Source organism: Drosophila eugracilis, unplaced genomic scaffold (genome assembly GCF_018153835.1).
Source record: "Drosophila eugracilis isolate 14026-0451.02 unplaced genomic scaffold, ASM1815383v1 contig_75, whole genome shotgun sequence".
In the NCBI taxonomy this organism is placed as follows: Eukaryota; Metazoa; Arthropoda; class Insecta; order Diptera; family Drosophilidae; genus Drosophila; species Drosophila eugracilis.
The window spans coordinates 312,084-331,837 of NW_024573645.1; the positions used below are offsets into that span (position 1 = coordinate 312,084).

The following is a 19,754-nucleotide window of genomic DNA, read 5'->3' on the forward strand; positions in this document are numbered from 1 at the left end:
TCAGCCATTTCAAAAAAAAGGTAATTTAGTATCCGGATTGTTTTTGTAAATATATTGAAATTTTATTACAATCTTTTAAACTTAACAGTATAACTGCACTGATTAAATATTTGATCATATTGAAGCTATCGTATGTATTTATGCCTGACGAACAGAACACTTTACAAATGTAATTTTACATGCGGAGAAATTTTTAAAATCATCCCAGTAACTTTGCTCATGAGTACGTTTCAAGTTTGTTACTATTTTTTATAGTGCTTTTTTGGAATTAAAATATACATACAATAATCACGTAGCTATTTTCTTTATGACTTTACTGAACACGGTCTTTCTTTAACAGTGAGAAAAATGGTAACAATAGTTTTACGTGGATCGCATTTATTCTTAGAAGAAATACCAGGCTGGGATTCTAGGTTGGCCTACATACGGTTCTTTGTTTGGTACAGAGGTTAAAACAAACTAGCGCACGGATTTTTTACTACTACACCAAATCCTCGAAGTGGCATTTCCTACAGGTGGAAATGCAACCGAAGTTGGGGCTTGTAAAAGATGAATAGACGAAGGATGATTTTTGATTTAAATAAAAGTATTTAATGGTACTTAGCTACTGTGAGTAACTTAGTGCGTATCTATTTATACATTTAAACAATGAATGGGGTATGTTATGAGAACGAAAACAGTCAAAATATCAACATAAAACAAATAATGTTCGAGCATGACGTATGCTTTCTTAAAAATTGAATCCCAATGCGCTAGAGTCTAAAACCTTATTGAATTTAGTTAATTGGGTTTTTTGTATCATTTATCATTTAACCTAGGATCATCTATGCAGATTCTACTGAACAGATTTGTATTTCAGTGATGTTTGGTTTCAGTTTGGGTGGGGTATAAATTATGGGCTTAGGTTATTTTTTAAAACGTCGCATAGAAAAGGTAGTGGCTTCTGAATGTTGTATCGTAACTAGACTATCTGCCATTCTCGAAACTGTTAACCCTGATGTGCCTTCTGTTAAGTATGTATATATAAGTTAAATATTTATACATATCATATAGCTACTGGCAATGGACCTCTAGCCCCATGCGTCGGTACATTCTACATGTGTATATAATATATATATAGTGTGAATCACAGGATTTCAATTTTTGCTAAGTATTTTTAACAATCAATTACTATGTATTTCGCCCCGACTTGACCCGAGTTCTCGACTCCTCCTCCTTCTCTCACTTAATGCGACTCAGATGCGTTAAAATTAATTTCGATGTGTCTACTAGCAGTAATTGAAACTTGTTTCGTAATTATGGATATTAACATTTAAAATGATTTCTTTTGCAGTCCTTTGTTGTTCCAAATTATTGGTTGTTTAATGGTTAACTGGCGGCTTGATCTCCTGCCCGCCAGACACCTCCACCTCGTCCTCGTCGCAGGATAATCCGTCAGTGCGCACACCCGTTTGCACAGCCTGGTCAGCAATTTCTGCGCCTTTCGTAGCAGTTGGCGTGATCGCCAGCTGCTCACTTGGTCGCAACCGCATCCGCAACCCAATGGCTCTACCCGGTGTTGGGATGACGGATAAGGTCCTACCGAAAGGGCCTGCAGCAGGTACTGTCACCGTAGATGGCTAAAGTGCACCTCCAGCCAGCAGGGGCAGCCCATGATGTCCTGTCTTTTGTAGGCGGGACCCCAGCCTTTGGCGAAGCTGATCTTTATGCTGAAGTAATCGACGGGTCCCATTTGGTGATGCCCTTGCTCCTTCATGCTCAGCACTTGAGCCCTTTATAAAGAAATAAATATAAACAAATTAGTCTCCGTATTTTAGATTTAGTAAAAAAAAATCATCTTACCTATATGTTTCAAAGGCCTTCAAACAGTAGCCGGGCATCACTTTGCACACGCGGTCCAGATTTTCAGCCAATGTGGGAGAATCCACAAAAACGGGGTTATTTCCGCGGTTGTAGATCCAAACATCGCCGTTCTCCAGACTTAATGTGACACCTGGAATGCATAATCCGATTATATTTTATGTTTCCTAGATAAAATAGTCTCTCTTCTTACCTAATCCGACCTTCTGTCGCGTCGTTTGCACCGAATCCGAGTGGACCTGGTTGCCTGCGGGAGTAAGGTCACGTAGGCACATGCTATCCCCCTCACTGCTTACGATCCCATCCGTGTAGATATTGACTGCTTTCGTTCTGGCATGAAAGAACTCCCCGACTCGGTGGGCCATCTCCCAGTAGGCGATTTGGCACCACACCTTACTGTTGATGTTGTGATCTTAAAAATACAAGAAAAACGAAATTATTTAGATAAATTATATAGAATGTTTATAGATAATTTATATCGATGAAAGTATTATTAATTACAATTTTAATAGCTAATCTATAGTATCGAATGGTATATTCATTAGGAAGTTTGTAGACAGTTCATCATATATATTTTTTTACATTATTTACCACGAAGCTACAGTTCATGTCTTGTCATGTCACTTTACTGGGCGTTCAAGTAAATGCTTAAAGATTACGATGTCAAGTTAACTTGCTAATTTATTGGCCAGATAGTCGAATCATTAAATTCTTAACTATGCCTGCGATAAAATTATTCCCATTAATAACTATTATTTAAATTGCAATCTTGTAAGCCGCATACAAATTGTACGCTAAAACGGTAATAACTCTTTTGACGCTCAATAAAATGTGATTTAAAATGTCCATTACGTTGAGGGGATCTCGGGGGAGTTAACGGCTATATATATTGCCATATCGTTTGAAAATACTCGAAAGAAAGAACGAAGAGACGACGGCAAATACAGCAAATACGGCGAGTCGCACATTCAAACAGGCGCATTCACATTACGTTCACACTCACTTTTGTGCTCAGACATTTAAATGGTAATAATTTTGGCGCCAGGGCATTACGTAAACAGACCGGCGTCGCGTATTTGGTATGTGTATAAGTGTGAGTGTGTGTATGTGTGGTATTCATTCGCGCATATATCGGCCGTGTATGGCTGTATATATACATATGTATGTATGTATATAGTACGCAAACCCACAGAGTCTGTTTATGGGTTCATTTGTATATTCCGATTCCGAACGCGTGTCGGGCCAATAATAAAGCGAGAAACAAGTGCAACTCTTTATTTGAAATCCTTGCCATCACGAGAATCTGAATCTGTTGGTAATGTGTGGGCTTTGAGTACAAATTATTTGATATTTATGACCACATTAAACCATTCATAAATTTAGAAATTTTTATATTTAATTAAAAGAATATACCTATGAATATCTCGGAATTAGTAAACAAAATGCGCTGAATTTGACTTTTGCAGTCGTAAAATCCGACGTAGCAATGCAAACATTGCGTATACGCCACCGTATCAAAATGTATATATATGTATTTGTATATATTTCTAGGTAAATATTTGTTAATACCTACTTCAGATGACACCATTGTCAGCATAAACACACCCTTGTCTTGGGAATTTATCAATCAACAATGGCATAAAGAGCATTGTCAGACAACAGAGTGCAAATATCGCGCATACGCCATGGTGGCCAAATTGCCAATTGCAACAATGCCAGCGGGTCGATAGTCGATTGCTGGTGCAGTTGGCCAAAACGTGGAGAGCCAATTCGAGAAATGGTGGTGTTGCGCATTGGGCGGCGGCAAGTACACTCACAAAACACAACAATCGTTCAGCTTAGCGATTCGAGGGGAAAATCGCAGGGAAAACGTCCAACAACAATGGACAGCACGCGCTCGCCGAGAATAAATCGGAACGAAAAGGCCGAAAGGCGCTAAAGGCCAAGCCCAGGCGGGCGGCTAGTGGCGCCAAGTAAAAATATATCGCAATAAATCCGTAGACGGCTTTTAAAATTTTGCATGGCAAAGAATGTGCCGAAAGGGGTGGCAAAAGGGGGCAATGACGGGGGCCAGCGGGGGCGTTGGACGCTGCAAGTGGCGCCTGTCCGATGTTTACCTAATTAGGTCGACGCCGGCGATTCCGTCGCGTCTCGCCATGGCCACGAAAAATTGTTTACCCCACCAGGCTGGCGTCGCCACCTCGCTCAGCTCGAGAACGCGAGAACTCGACAAGATTGTGGGCCATTGAAGTTGATCCGGGATAGGTGCTAGGAGATGGAAAATTGAGAAAAAATAATTTTAGCCCCTTTGCGCAACCTTAAATGATTTCAAATCGAATATTTACTTGGAAATTTCGGCAGGTTCCGCCATATAATTTTCAATTTATGTGCGATATTTTCATCATTTTTGTTCGTAGATAAATAAATAAGTTAGGCATTTTTATTTGGAGATAGAAAATAGGAAAAATATGGAATTTCTTTTGGGATATAAGTTTTCACAATATGCCTTTTCAGGGGTTTTTAGTGCTACATGACAGGAAATATTTGGAAAATGTGTGTAATGCGAAACGCATTCAACTCTGAAACGTTTGGTATGTAAGGAGGGTTCTGCTTGAAAGATTCACCTACTGCAGTTTTTCCTGTACTACATACATATGTACATATTTGTAAAATTCGTAGCGCCGCTTCATGGCTGTTGATTCCCCTTGCTAATATTTATGTAAGTAGGTACATAAATGTACATGCATTTGTGTTAGATGCCCGAATCCACGGGCTGCTACATCATCTTTAAATTTAGAATATTTTATCTTCAATCTGTGTGCATGTGTGGGTCGAGGCAGTGGCCTGTAAGTTTGTTGGTGGCACACATGTGTGGTATCCCCCTTTCGGGGAAAAACGGATGTTCGACTTGTGTGTGTGTGAGTGTGTGTCTGTGCTCCATTTTAGTAGAGTCCCACCGGCGATGAAGTTGCATTAATGCAATTAGATAATTAAATCGATTGCTTAAGAAATCAGCATGGAAGTTTTCATTTCGAATGCAGCATTATTTAAAACTGTTGATATTCATAAGTAATGATAATTGGTTCTTTACTAAATCAAAAAAAAAATAAAAGTAAACTTGCATTTTGTATCTTAAAAACCTATACTCCCCAGTAAAGCTCTAAAGCTTCAAATTGTTTCTTATATTTATTAGAACTGGTACCATATAACTATAACCGTGACCGATAAACCACTACATTCAACCATTCCGAGTTCAAAGTGTATGCAAACAATGTCTACTTGTCAAAACTGTGATGGGAATCAATCAATTTGGAATTTCAATATATTTTTAACTGGCCTGTCACCCAATCGTCGTAAAGCCGCAACTTAACGGTCCATTTAAATGTAATAGTTTTCCGTCGTTTTGTCGCCAGTACAATGCCATAAAAAAGCCAAATGGACGATGGTGTATAGAAGTATGTGTGTGTGAGTGAGTTCTGGCCAGTTTCTGTTTCACGGTGCCGTCTCAGTTGCCGGGTAATGGTAATGCCGTGAATGATATCATAGCCCCCGTAGGACCCGTAGAACCCCTTCTAACCCCCTTCCCCATCTCAAGCACTCTTGTAAGTTAGCACTAAGATTGTGGCGCCATCAAGAGCGCCAACTCACCTCACTCTCTCTCTCTCTCTCTCTGTTTCGGTCGGTCTGCCGCCGCCCGTGTTTGTTTTTCGCTCATTATTTATTTTCATTTCGTTTTTGCTGTTTTCGCTTAAAAGTTAATATCAATATAGAAAGTGACGACCTGACGCGGCAAGCTGGCGCCACTATACAACAACAACTTGTCCGCAAGAGAGAGCACCCGCTCACACACACAACCGCACGAAGACCACACACCTACATGGCAAAATAATCGCAAAACTGCTTGCTCTCCCACTTTCTTACACTGAACAAAATCCGTTTTATATGTACTAATAAAAAGTACGTTAGTTAATTATTTATTTTTGCAAAAAACAAATAATTTTGCTTATTATATTATTGATATTTGTAAATTATATTGTAGCCCTTAAACATTTTATTCAATATCAGATACAATTTTTCTTTCTCTGCACTCTCCCAATCACCTGATAAGCGGGGCAGAGGCAAAAGAGAGAGAGAGAGAGAGAGAGTGGTGTTTTAAATGCAAAACTCACCTTTTCCATCAGTGGTGAACGACTCGAAGAGAGCGGGCTTGAAGATGCTCGAAATGCTGCTGCTTTGGGTACTCCACGTGCTTAGCGCCGCCGACTTTGCATCGTTCTGCGAGTCTTCTTCGGAATCTGCAAAAATCGGGGATCATCAGTATACCCGGATCGAAACACTATATAGTTGAGCCGGCTTACCTGCATCTCTCAGTCTCAGCATTTTTGAGCGTTGGTATGGCGGCGGTTGGGCTTCTGAAATGGCATAATCCAAAAATTGCATTAGATATCTTGAAGATACGAATTCAGTGGGATAGTTGCATGTCTGTTTTATAATTTTTTAACACGTTTTTTTAACATAAATAAAATATTTTATCTCAATCTACAAGTTAAATGTTAGAACTAATTTATAAATAATATCAGTAGTATTTCAATTTTGTACTTATTTCTCAACACAAAATATTAAATAATTTTAGGATAAAGATTTTAATATAATCTTAATTTTAATATGAGAGCTGTCTTCTACTACAGCTAAAGCTCTAAAATATATCAACTGGTTAATAACTTGATAACGTTAAACTCTTCGATTTTCTTAAAAAATATAACTAAAAAAATAAATTAACCAAGTTTATGAAATAACTTCACAAATACTTGATAACATAAAAAAGCCTAATCGCAACCTTATCAGCTGAATGCAGTTTTAACCAATTCGAAATGGCAATGCCCATTTGGATGATTACCAACAATTTCGAGTTAATCAAAAGTTCGAGTTATAAATGCGCGTCTTCTAGTTGGGGCGCATTTAGGATGAGATCATGGTTCGCCAAAACTAATACATACTAGTAGTGTTCGAATATTTGAACATCAAATCAAAGCGAAACAAAAACAGAGAGATATAGAGACAGAGAGAGAGAGAGAGAGCAACAAAGCCAAACAAAAACAATGGGCAGAAAAGCCAAGAGGAGGAAAAGAAAAGGCAGTCGAAACAAACCCAGGCGTAAGCAAGCCAAACATCAGCGCGGCAATATAAAAATAAATAATCTTTGCATATCAGGCAGCCGCACTGGGGGACATTTTATTTTTATTGGCGCAGAAATCGTTTGATGTGCGGCGAATCTCCGATCTCCGGTCTCTGGTCTCTGGTCTCCGATCTCCAATTCCTATGGCGATGTGCTTAATAACTTAGCTTACATTCTACTCCGTTTTCATTCTACTCATTTCACTCCCAAAAAAGCAAACGGAACAGGTCGTATTTGCTGGCTGAGATTGGCACAAACAAAAGCCTCAATGAATTGCCTGCCAAGATCGAGAGATATTTCTCATTCAATTCCATAAATTAAATAATTTATGAAACGTCGCATTAACATTTAATAGCATTGCATTAATGTATTACTTGCAAGTTTAAGCTCTGGCAAGAGGGTCATAAATAATAAAATGTTTTTAAAAGTTTACTAAAATAACTGCTTATATAGGTGCTTAATAGAATATTCTACGTTTTTGTATAAAATATTCAAATGAAAAATCAATTAAAACCAATATGTTATCAAAAATGATGTCAAAGATTAATTTGCTGGACTTAAAGGGGCACGGCAGCAGATATGTAAAACAAACTAGATATAAACGAAATCGGCTTTGCATCTAAATGGCATTGATTAACTTCGCCTCAATTGAATGCAAATCAATGCGATACATTTAAAGCAAATTAAGATTCAGCAAACAAAAAATCGCCATTAAAGAAGAAGTGGACAATAAAGTCCAGGAGTAGCCATCAAGTGCAACAGGTAAACCCAGATTTCGTTATGGGGATCGAAGATCTGTGGTAATGCTCTTGGTATTCTGACGGCGCATAAATCGCTTGATGTGCCTCGTCAACGGCGCCCGGCGACTCGGCTCGACTCAAATATATACCCAGATCGTGGCGATTCGCCACCGCCACCGTCGCCGTTGCCGGCCCCCCCAGCTCCAATGTACCAGTTAAACCTGATTACGAGCGGCCGCGTCATCGACGCCAACGTCGAAAATCTAACAATTCTTAAAAAAAAATTTATATATACAAAAACAAAAAACGAGCGCCGCAGCGAAACCGAAACTGAAACCAAAGGGAGAGCCAACCATTCCAGCGCCGCCGTCAACAAACTGATGGATGGATCGTATGACCAGTCGGTGAAATAGTCAACTGAATATTCACGGTTCTGGATTTTGGGTTCTGGGTTCTGGCAGAAGAGTGCCCCGTCCATTGACTCAGATTCCAGTAATTGAAATTTAAGCATGCCAATTCCACCAAGTGGCCACGGGCTTTATTTATCGCCCATGCTCCAGATTTTAATTCAGATTCGGATTTGATTATACGGAAATATGTTTTGCATTTGAATTAGTCTAATTATGCTGCCATCTTATATGCAGTTAGTTATTTGATATGAATGAGGGATATTACATTAACTTCTTTTAGAATCTTAAAATATATGCATATAGATATATAGATCTTATGGAAAATCCTAAATGGCAAAAAACCATATTAGCAATAGTTCTTCTTTGAAAATAATTAAAATTTGGTTTACGTTCTATCCTATTTTCCTTCCCTTCGATTATTGGCAACTTTAAGTACCGAAGATATAATGGTTTTAGCTGAAGAAAACCTCAACTCTTCCTACTATGCCTAGCACACAACGTAATTAGTGAAGTTCCCCCTTTAGAAAATCATTGAACAGTCCCGAAACGTTTCCACCAGCGCAAATATGCCAAACATAAACATGTATCTGTGTAGCCGATCCCCAGGAACACACAAAAACCTCAAACCAAACGAAAGCCAAGCTTTATGGGCAAGAACCGCACCTCTCAATGAGATCGGATGGATGGGGCCGAGGCACGCAAAATGATCCTTTTTTATGGGTGCCTCGCTAGGAGGAAGGGACGGGACGTTGGAGTCGTTGGTGCCGCAATGTCCAAAGACTAAAGCACCGGTCGTCGGACCACTCGTCGTTACAATTCCTGGAATTGTGTTCCCCGATGCCGATGCGGATGGAATAACATTATCGACTTGTTTAATGTGTTCGGCGCCATCATTAAAAAACCAGTCACTGTCGGGACGTCGTCCATCCGCCAGCCAGACGACGATGACACAGCCACCAGAAGGCAACCAGAAAGCCAGAAAGAGGCCTGTTGCCTTTTTCCAGTTGCCTGGTGCCTGCTGCTTGCTGCTTGTTGCCTGTTGCACAGGCACAGGTAAAGTGGCACAGGTAAGGCAGCCAGGTAAGGGAGGCTGTATCTGTATCTGTATCTGGAGACCGGCACGAACAGAGTCTTCATGTTTCCCAAAAGATTGTGTTTTGTGCACAGGAATGTCGGTATAGACATGCCTTTTTGCCATCACATCTACAGTGATTATCGGTTAGGGGAAGACTCTGAAAATGCTGGCATAAAAAACGCAAGTTGATCTTAATCTTAGTCGCTATTAAGTTAAACATCAGCGAGTAAAAAGTATGCAATTCCCTAATTAATTTGTTCGCTATCTTAAAATCCTCTTTTACTTTAGAATTACCCTAATTAGGGATTTTATTTTACACTTTTTAATAGCTTCTACAACGATTTTTATTGATATTAAATCTATTTTCATTTTATGTTTTAATTAGCACTAATTTTAATGTTCATTTTACTACAAAAATGTGTTAGTAAAATAAATAAAGTATAAAATGCAAGATAAGAATTGGAGGTAATAAATATTCAATTTGTAATTATTTTGTGTTTAAAACTTTTAATATTATTTATGGCGTAAGTTGTGTACAAGTTTCGGGGAATTGTGTTGATAAAGGTAAATTGTCTTTTCCAGAATTTGATAAGTCAAATTGTTATAGATTTTCTTAGAAAACCCCCCGATTTTCTTTCTGCACATGGCGCTCAAGTAGGTGTTTGGTTTCTATTTGAGGTTAGACATGCCGATTGATGAAAACAACCCACACAGATGATGTAGGAGCATTACATGCATGCAGTTTAGTGCTGATATAATAGCCCGATTAGATTAACACTAGAACAGCAATCCGTATACCCATATACAGTTGTAAGCTCGGCCGAGTAATACGCACGTTCTAGATAACGTTCAATGTGCCCAGTAAACTACGACTGGTGGCCGGGGTTATAATGGGTTGTAAATAAATTGCATTCATCTATCTATCTATTGCTAACCATGATGCAAAGTTAATTCTGCGATGTATATGCAGGGTGCATCTTTCAATCTGCATTCGATGTATAGCACTCACAGATACAAATGCTAGATCTACGAAGTGTGTGCATGCGCGTGCTAAAAATAAAAACAAACAAATCGGAAAGCGCACATGTATGTAATGTACATATGCACATGCACATGCTCCGATGTTTGCCCGAATGTACATAGTGCGAATGGGATCTCTAAACGATGCGCCAACTAGCTGGTGGCGACGGATATGCCGCGGGCCCCAGCTACAGTAAAGCTTCGTTAAGTCGAATTTGTTGCTAAGCAACTAATATTGTTATGTTGATAAAAGTCAGAATTTGGTTTTCTCTACAAAAAAAAAACAACGATTTTTAAATAAACAAGATTTTTATGGTTTTTCCTTTTTTTTTGTTTTAAGCCATATATAATTTTACCAGGACCATTTGCTTTGGATAAACGCCAAAAGGTAGGCCAGGATTTAATTATTATCGTGGTCTAACTTTCTTTACCTGAAATACTTTATTTTAATAACGTTTCTTTAAGCTTCTAAACTACATGTTTTAAGAGGAATACTTTTTTATTAAGTTTTAAGAATTTCAAATTCGCTTAAGCTTTATAAGATAGCTTGCCACGATCGTTTGATTCATAGAAGTTGGACTGTATTTCGAATGACTCGAGTGCTTGGATGAGTACGGGTTGTGGGTAATGGGTAATGGGTATGGGCAATGGGTAACGGACTCCGCCGACTTTGCTTTAGCTTTTGCGTTTGCGTTGGCGACGACGCCTGATTATTTCCTGGCGCCAGTTTCTAAATTTACGCAAATTATTTTGAAAAGAATTTAGTCGCCGTCATGTTGGGCCGACCGTTTGCGTGGCGCTTTCACGCACATTCTCCGTCGCTCTCTCTCTCTCACACTCTCTGCATCTCCACGTGTGCGCCTGTGTGTTGGTGTTCGAGTGTGCGAGCCGTGATAAAGCGGAATAAATGAGCCGGAGAGCGGCGGATACGGTGGGTGTGTGAGTATCGGTATCGGTGTCTGTGTTTGGCTTTGTGTCTGTGTCTGGCCAAAAGTCAAGGCGGCGGCGCACAGTGAGCGCACACAGAAAGAAAAGTTTTTTGATCCTAGTAAACAGCTTAGAATCATTCCGATATCATGATTCAAAGCTTGTAAGCTAAACGATATAGCCTATATCATAATCAATCAGATGTTTATATATTGTTTTGAACAAAAAACATCAAAACAATATTTAAATTAGGTCAAATATAAAAGAATTTCTTTGGCATGTTTTGCTCTTTATATGTACGTGCAAAAATGTGAAATTCATCTTCGTCTCATCAAGCTGATAAAAAACAATATATATCTTTATTTTTCACCTGACTTAATAGCTCGTTTCTTTACCGTGCAGGAACTTGAAAGTCGGTCTTCTGCGGGAGCAATTTAATGCCGAATACAGATACAGATGCACCTTGTATCTGACTCTTTTGGCTACGCTCTTGGTCTCCAGACCGAAAAAACACTCACTCATAAATACAAATACCCACACTAATGCACAAATGCAACCCATGCTCGCTTGCGAATAAAAGGAAACAACAACAAAAATTGGCGAGCGACGGCATTTTCGTATGGATTTCGCATGCCGCAGAGTCAGTTCGCAAGTGTGAGTGCGCCGCAGCCTGTCTGTGTGCCCTGGCGCCACCAAATACATGCACAACCCGCACCCAATTCATTGGTGTGCGTCTGTGTGTGTATGTCGGCACCTACAGTGGTGGGCACAAGTATTGGGGCAGCTGGCGCTTAGATTGCTATTAGCTTTTCCAACCGCCATAAAGATTCGGATAAGGTACGAATTTATTAGGGGAGAAACCAATTGCAAATGAATTTTGAACAATCTAAATCCAGTAAATAAACATAAACTCCCCTCCCTTACCTTTCCCAAAGCGAAATTAATAAAATTAACGTTTTCCAAGAAGCAAAACGAATTTTTTACAAGGATCACAAGGAGGGGCATTGTCTGGCATTTTGGCAAGCTAAACCTAATTTTGATTTAGTCTAAAAAAGGGGAAGTGGTTTGAAAAGTTCAGTAAATAGATTGCGTTATCGTTAACCCCTGACGAATAATTGCAAAATCCTATCTTTCATAAATATTAAATATTAAATATTAAGAAGAATTATGAAGTTGAAAATACACTCTCACATTTATTTCAAAAACCATTTAGAAACTGAATAACGCTTAGCCACTTGTGACTGTAGTACCCATTTCCTACCTGTTTCGGGCTGTTGCAGGATGCGGTACCAGTGCAGCGGATTGCAACACGTATAAACGCAGTCGCGTGCGGCGGGACAGATGGGCAGTCGCTTTAGCTCCTCGCCACTTCTTAATCCCGGCCAGAAAAACAGTCGGCTGGCGGTCACGTGTTGCTCCTGATCCGTTTCCGTCGTACATTGTATCAATATGCACTGCAGATAGGTGGGTGCGGTGGTGGCCAAGACATCCCGTGGCGTGTTGGCCGGTGGATCCACTCGACTCTTGACTGCCAGCAGGAGTTCGGCCATCTGCTTGCGTTTCAGTTGCTTCATCAGAGCATCGAAATCCTCGCGAATCCGTTTCCCATTCTGGATTTGGTTTTGTGGATGATGGGTGGCATTGGCTCTGGTTGGAATCTTGGGTGTGGATCCGTTGGTGGAATCCGTGGAGCCGCCGCAACAATTCCGGAACATGGTCGCAAATGTGGTGGCACTCAACATTCGCCGGTCCACTTGCTGAACCTGTACACGTTCCGGATTCCGTTCCTGATCGTTTCCATCGATCAACATGTGGTCGCCGGAGCCTGCGCAATTGCAACAAGGAGCGGTGCACCAGTGGTCGGATGCTGGCGGAGGCGGCGAAAGCGTATCCTTGTGGTTTGGCAGGCGGCGGTACGGGTGGCTGTTGTTGTTGTTGTTGTAGAGGGTTTCGACCTGGGAGGCCGAGCCGGTGCAGGATATAGCGCAGGACATCGAACTGTACGGCGGCGGCGGCTGGATGGGGGGTGATGTTGGCATCCCATCGCTCGGACACGGATTGATTCTGGACGCATAACGCCATAGATCTTTCTTCTTTTCGCGTGGGAATATCATGGAGGGACATACAGTTTTGCGGTAACATCGATCCTATTGTATGCGCATTATTTGTAGTTGACTAACTTGTTAAGCGGACTCTACGGGGCCGGCTAGTCACGGTAGTTTAACTCAGTTTCTGTTCGTTTCTACGGGTGGGTAGTATCTGGGAACTTGGGTTACTCGCGAAGGAAACGAGGGGTCCAGGAAATTTTTCGGGAACTTATTGGGAACTCTTTTATACTCCTCGTATCACTCGTTGGCTTTGATATGCTTTCGACGGGTTTGATATGTATTGTCCAGTGGTGTGCACTCTGCAATAAAAGAGGAATATGTTGATTAGTCACTGGCCTAATTGGTCTTCCAAGTATCGTTAAATGCACTCGTGTTTATGCTAAGCAGGGGTGGAGTCCACAAGAGGGTTTGGGTGCTAATGATTCCTCATAAACATTCGGTATTTTATAACTTGTAAAGAAAACATATTTATGAACAGATAACGAAATTCTTAAAATAGTTTTGGACAAGTTTAGATTACTGTTTACTGGTTTTTTATACCACACTTCCTTTTTTTATCACATATTTTTTTTATTTTGTTTTTCTTGATCAATTATTTTCATAAAATAACCGGGAAAAATGTAACCTAACTTTAACTGCAAAGAAATCAGGGTTAAAAAGATTATTAAAATGAATTCACCCCTTTTTCGGTTTCCATACCTATGCCCCTGGTGGAAGGAAAGGAATCTGCCTGTGGATCGCTTGAGTGAGTAATGTCCCCTTCCCTCCTTTTACCGACGGACAGACGACGCCAGTGCAATATGCAAAAGATCTGTGCGGCAGCATCAGCTGTCGGTGGAAAGGAGACAGCGATAGTTGGGGAAAGGGGCAAAGACGTTGGGAAAAGAGGGAAAGGGGGACAGAGCGAGGAGCGCCGCAAATTAACAGCCCAAATACAAACATATATGTACGTGTGTGTGTGGCCCATGCGAGCATTTCCATTTTGTTGCTGGCATTTCTTGTGCTCCTTATCGACGACAAAAGTGGCGCCGCCGGCATGACGGCAACAACAACAAAAAAAACAACAACAACTACAACGACAGCAGCGAACAGCAACAAAATTACGAATCAGCCCCACAAACACGCTCACCAACACCAACACACACCTATACTCATGCACACTCGCAGTTCTCTCGCTCACTCACACTTACAGAATGCTTGCGTGCAGAGTAAAAAAAAAGGCAGGGCGGCGGGCGTGCGAGCGAGAGGGAAGCGCCTGGCGCCACTGACGTAATAAAAGAAATAATAGTAACGATGTCGGCGGCAGAGGCGTCGTCGGAATGGCGCCACACCAACACAAGCGCACCTCAGACAGACACACGGACACGGACGAGCGACGGTCGGTTTGTCAGCCGGTTTGACAAGTTGAAGAATCAACAATTTAAGGTTGAGGTGAGTATGGAATAATCTACCGTAGCCGTGGTCAACAGAGAGCCCCCTGAGAGTGTGGTAGAAATCGAAGGCACTGTCGAAACTCTTTTAAAAAGTCAGCCCAAGTCGAGAACTTTTGGATTCTACAAAGACTTTTTTTGGATCTGAAGTTTCAAAAATAATAAGTTGGGTTCTAAACAAACAAGTTTTACCTACCTATAGAAACCAAATCTTTAAATCTGACATCGTAATTATAAGAACGAGATATTTAAAGATTTCCAAGAATTCTACACTTTTCAAAAGCTTAAAACATCTCAATTAAAAACAAAATGCATTTCCCCAATGCTTTTCTTCAAAACGATTAAGAAAATGTTTTCCAAAATCACAAAATTTACTCTTTAATAAAAGTTATAGCTAGCCAATCAAAACGAAAATCTTTTTATAATCAAAATTGCAATTCGCAGGCAATAAAAATAAATTATATATGATACAATCTATACACACGACGCTGAATGATTGTTTTTCAGCGAACTGAGAATATTCTGATACTCAAAACATTGTCAAAATTTATATTTAAAGATCAAAAATTAAGTCTTTTCTAGTTTCTAAAAGTTTGCAGTGCGAAAACAAAACTTTGAATGCCATAGATCACATTGGAAAAAGTGTCTATATATATGCAATCTACATTCAAGATTCTTAATTCAAAACCGCTGAGTGATTGTTTTCTTCAAACTCACATTAACAAATTTAAGCATTATATACTTATGTATGTATGTACTTTCAGATAATGAAAGCATGACTAATTGCAAGTCCAATTGGAAACAAACGCGATTTGGTAAGAGATACTCGCACTTTGATTACGAGATATGTATTAAATAAAATATTATTTATTAGGGGAACTTTGAAAACTAGTAAATATTGATAGTCGACTTCTACAACACTATCTTTAAGGATAGATTATACTTTTATTTATATTTTCTTTTCAAAACTTCTTTAGATAACATTTTAAACAGAAAGAAAATGTATAAGAGAAGTTCTAAAGTACAAGAACATAAAAATCGTTTTCCAAATAGTTTTTGAGTTCAATACTCTTTTAAAAACTTTTTTGCTGACTTGATAGTTTTCGTTTTCTGTTTAGCATAATCACGAGTGCAGCTCTTTAAAAATGAATTTATTTTAACAATTCTAATATATAAAATAAATATGTACTTACTGTTTCACAAATGTTTTACCAGCGATATCCGTTTTATCCTTTGATTTTTTAATATATTATTAATTATAGATGATATGTATTTGTGTATGTGATATGTTTAGAAGTTCACTTGATATTTTGTATATTACATTGACTGCAGGGGAAACAAAACTATTATTATATTGCACAATGAAATTGAATTTGTTTAACACACGTGCCGACGGGTTTTTTATTTTCTATTGATTGGTTATCGCAGTCGTCTTTTTCTTTACTTTTTTTTACTGGTCAGTCACTTTTCGCTATGCATATGTATGTATGTACGTTTGTGTGGATTTAATAAGGTGCGAGTAATGTGTTGATTTCGATTGAATATTATGTTGAAGTAGCCGAAAGCCGAAAAACAATAACAATTTCAACGTGGTGGAAAAGGTGTTTTTTTCCTTTTGTTTTTGTTGGATTGCGATTTGCGCTCTGCTTTGATTCTGCCGGCGTCGCTGCCGCCGCTATATACATATACGTATGTTTGTTTGTATGGCTGAGTGCAGGTACAATGTGTGTACGTGGCTGTCGAACAAATGCATTTCTTTTCTTTTCCGTTTTTTGCCCAGTTAAAGTTTAAAGACACTACATAATGCTTTTCCCTCGATTCTTATTGATTTTTAAATTGCGAAAACACTACGCTAAACACACACACAAGCACACGCAATAGAGATCGAAGATCCGTTATCCGGACAGAGAATTCTCGCTCTTTCTTCGCAAACACAAACATATGCATAGAATTCATAACAGCAAAAAAATAGAAGAATTTTCGCCTGACGATTTCCAATCCCCTGCGATTTTCACTTCAAATGATTTGCCTTCGCACTCACACTTTTTCTATACATTTCCTCCTTCACTTTTCAGTTCTGGAGCGAACAACAGCAACAACTTCACTGCACTTGTTTGTTGTTTGCGACGCCCGCGTTTGCAACAACAAAAGAACCGTAACCGTTGCGAAAATAAGCTAAGAAAACGTAAAAATCCGTTGTTATTCGATTAAACCAAAAATCGTTTAGCAGTTCCGAACATAAATAACATTGTTTCGGAATATTTCTCGTGGCAATACGTCAAGTATCCATCTTTTTGTTGATATCTTTCGGATTTCTCGAACGGCAAACGAACACACAAGCGGCGCGGTTGAAAATTGTTGGGGCAATGAGCAGAGCACGGTGCTCACGAAAAACTATATGGATTGTGCCAATCTTTGGAGCTGTGGGGAATTCGCTTGGACGTTGAGTTTTACCAACAGACCGAGAGAGCGCGAGCGGTAAGAGAGGAATTGAGGGAGGAATATGCAATTGTAGTAAAACGGAAAGAAGAAATATTATGATTTTTAAAATTCCTTTGCGAATAATTTAATACTTTAAAAAATTAGACATTGCAATGTCTTCGGAATTGACACAACTCTACTTCAGAACAAATGAATTCGAACTGAGAGCGAAGAGCAATCCGCTGGATGGCATGGTGAGTTTCTTGACTCTCTTCTCTCGCTTACACAGATACAACATGCGCACGCACACCCACACTTCGCTCAATGCTGGCAGTGCCGTTGGATTTAGTGTTGGCAAACGCGGTCATTTTCAAAATTTGATAACTCATTTGAGTTATTAAGAAGACTTTTCGCTTCTTGGTTTTGGTTATTTGATTATTAGGCTTGAGTGAAATTAAAAATCCAATGGATTTTGTGGAAAAAAGTAATAAGTGAAATCCAAAATGAACTATATGAGAGTGTATTATTTTATTTCAAATGTTGTATTTTTAAATAGCAAGAACGAAAAATGTTGCCTCAATTTAACTCAAGCTTAAAATTCTGGATACATTTTAGATCTCCATTAAGTACCTTACGTAAATACGTCGGTTTATGTGGCTAAAAAAACGCAACTCCCTCGGTGCAATCGAGAGCGCAGAACCTGAGGAAGCAACATCGACATTTAGCGCGGTCTTCGTTGCCGCAAAATGTGATGAATGGTTGTGATCAAGGGCATATCAGTTGCATTGCCTTGCCCATGTCTGCCCAAACATACGGACAAACACACGCCCATACAAACTGGCGCCCCTGCAGCGGGCCTACACACACAGGCGCACTTAAAACGCGCAGCGAGGATCGAGTCCGACACTGAGACAAATTACGTTATGATAAAGATTTGTCAATAAATTATTTTACAATAGGAAGTTTTTAAAATCACTCATTGAGTTTCGTTATAAATCATCTATTTTACAATAATATTTTATGAAGAAGGAAAAAATATACAATGATCCTCATTTAAAGTCGTCCGACTTTCTCTCAGTGCGCGGCAGACGCTCCAGCAGGAACCCTGGCTCGTCAGTTCCAGCAGAAATACATAATTGTCTCTCGTTTGGACGACTCGAAAACACAAAAGCAAATAGGCTCCCGTCATTACGATAATAACAGGTCGGGAACAGGGAACAGGGAACACAGGCCACTTGTGGAGTGGAACCCGGCAACCGGCGATGGTTGGCAGGAGGAATTTGATCGCGTCGTGAGCGTTAAATAAGCGAGAGTTGGGCCTCTGACTTGTGGAGGGGGGATATTACCTCCGGAAAGGACGGCAGGAGTTTGAATACATTATTTTCTTATGAGGCCAAAGACATTCCGCAAATGCTAAACAAATAATAAGACAGCCAAGAACGCATCTTATTTGAAGGGGCTCAATTATTTAGCAGTTCTCTTTTGCTGTATTTAACTTTATTCTTAGAATATGAACAAAAGGTACAAAAATTACGAATTTTTCATCAATGAAATCCAACAAATAACACTATGGCCAATTAATATCGATTTGAAATTTGACACTAAGTATGATTCAACATGAATTAAGCTTTATATTTGATTACGCTAAAATTGCTAGGTAGGGTGAACCGAAAGGTGGTTGCCATTTCTGCAAAGTCACCCATTCATTATGATAAAGAGTGCAATCTATAAGATAGCCTAATTATAATTAGTAACTAATTTAATTTTGTTTTTAGAAAATAGAGAAGTTAAAATATAAAATCAATATTGAAGAATAGAGCACATTATTTCAGCAGAACCTGAATTCCCGACTATACACGTGCCTATCTTGAAAGTATGTCTTTATAAAACTGACGTCATCTTAACCAATGCACAACGTAGATTAGCATAAATACGTTTTCGTGTGTGGGAAGGGTTATGGTATATAGTTTCGGTGATATAGTAGATGGTCATCTATGAAATCTTAACTCGCTCGGCATTGTCATGTTGGGAAATGTATCGGGTTTCCGATTCGCCTTTTTTTTAATGCCGACAAAAACTGAGGAATTCAGTTCATTCAGAATGTGTTCCTAATTTGCTATCTGAAGAATTCTCAGAAAAATAAATTCGTAAGGTAAGTTGATCTAAAATGCCTTTGCTACTTTATTTTCTAAAATTTCCCACATTCTAGTCGGATTAAGTTAATAAGCTGTAATAGTACTTGATCTCCTGATCAGGTGACCTGTCTGAGTGATTGTTCAGTTGACAGGAGCCCACTTGGGTGGTCACTCATCCTTGAGAACTCTTCACTGACATTCTTCGGTCGAATCTGCTGCAATCCACTATCAGCAGAAGCAGCAGAGACAGACTTCCTCTGAAACCCCGGAGCTGACGAAATTCTTGGCAGAAGCGAAAACCAGTTTAGCATCGTTCCATCATCTTCTTATCCTGTGCAATTCCTTGGGATTTGTTTGCTTGCCCCTTAACGAGTTCCAGCCTTTTTTTTATTCATTGATATTCCCATTGCTGTCTCTCTTACCCTCGGTTTTGAGTTTCATAAGCTAATTTT

General features: G+C 39.4%; 1 protein-coding gene across 3 annotated transcripts; it reads right to left on the reverse strand.

The window, feature by feature from the left end:
- Positions 1 to 31: 31 nt before the first annotated feature.
- On the reverse strand, positions 32 to 17,346 carry LOC108117140 (mothers against decapentaplegic homolog 6). Of its 3 annotated transcripts, none has more exons than XM_041819551.1 (8): positions 17,320 to 17,346; positions 15,940 to 16,072; positions 12,470 to 13,615; positions 6,219 to 6,272; positions 6,030 to 6,155; positions 2,054 to 2,272; positions 1,843 to 1,993; positions 32 to 1,772 (listed from the first exon to the last, which is right to left on the reverse strand). In XM_041819551.1, exons 3-8 carry the CDS (start codon positions 13,320 to 13,322, stop codon positions 1,607 to 1,609), a joined length of 1,569 nt encoding a protein of 522 aa, XP_041675485.1. In that variant the 5' UTR covers positions 13,323 to 13,615; positions 15,940 to 16,072; positions 17,320 to 17,346; the 3' UTR covers positions 32 to 1,606. The 3 variants fall into 3 exon arrangements, with proteins under 3 accessions (XP_041675485.1, XP_017084888.2, XP_041675484.1); XM_017229399.2 differs by lacking the exon at positions 17,320 to 17,346 and adding an exon at positions 16,788 to 17,227; XM_041819550.1 differs by lacking the exon at positions 17,320 to 17,346 and having other exon boundaries at positions 15,940 to 17,232.
- Between the last annotated feature and the right edge of the window lie 2,408 nt (positions 17,347 to 19,754).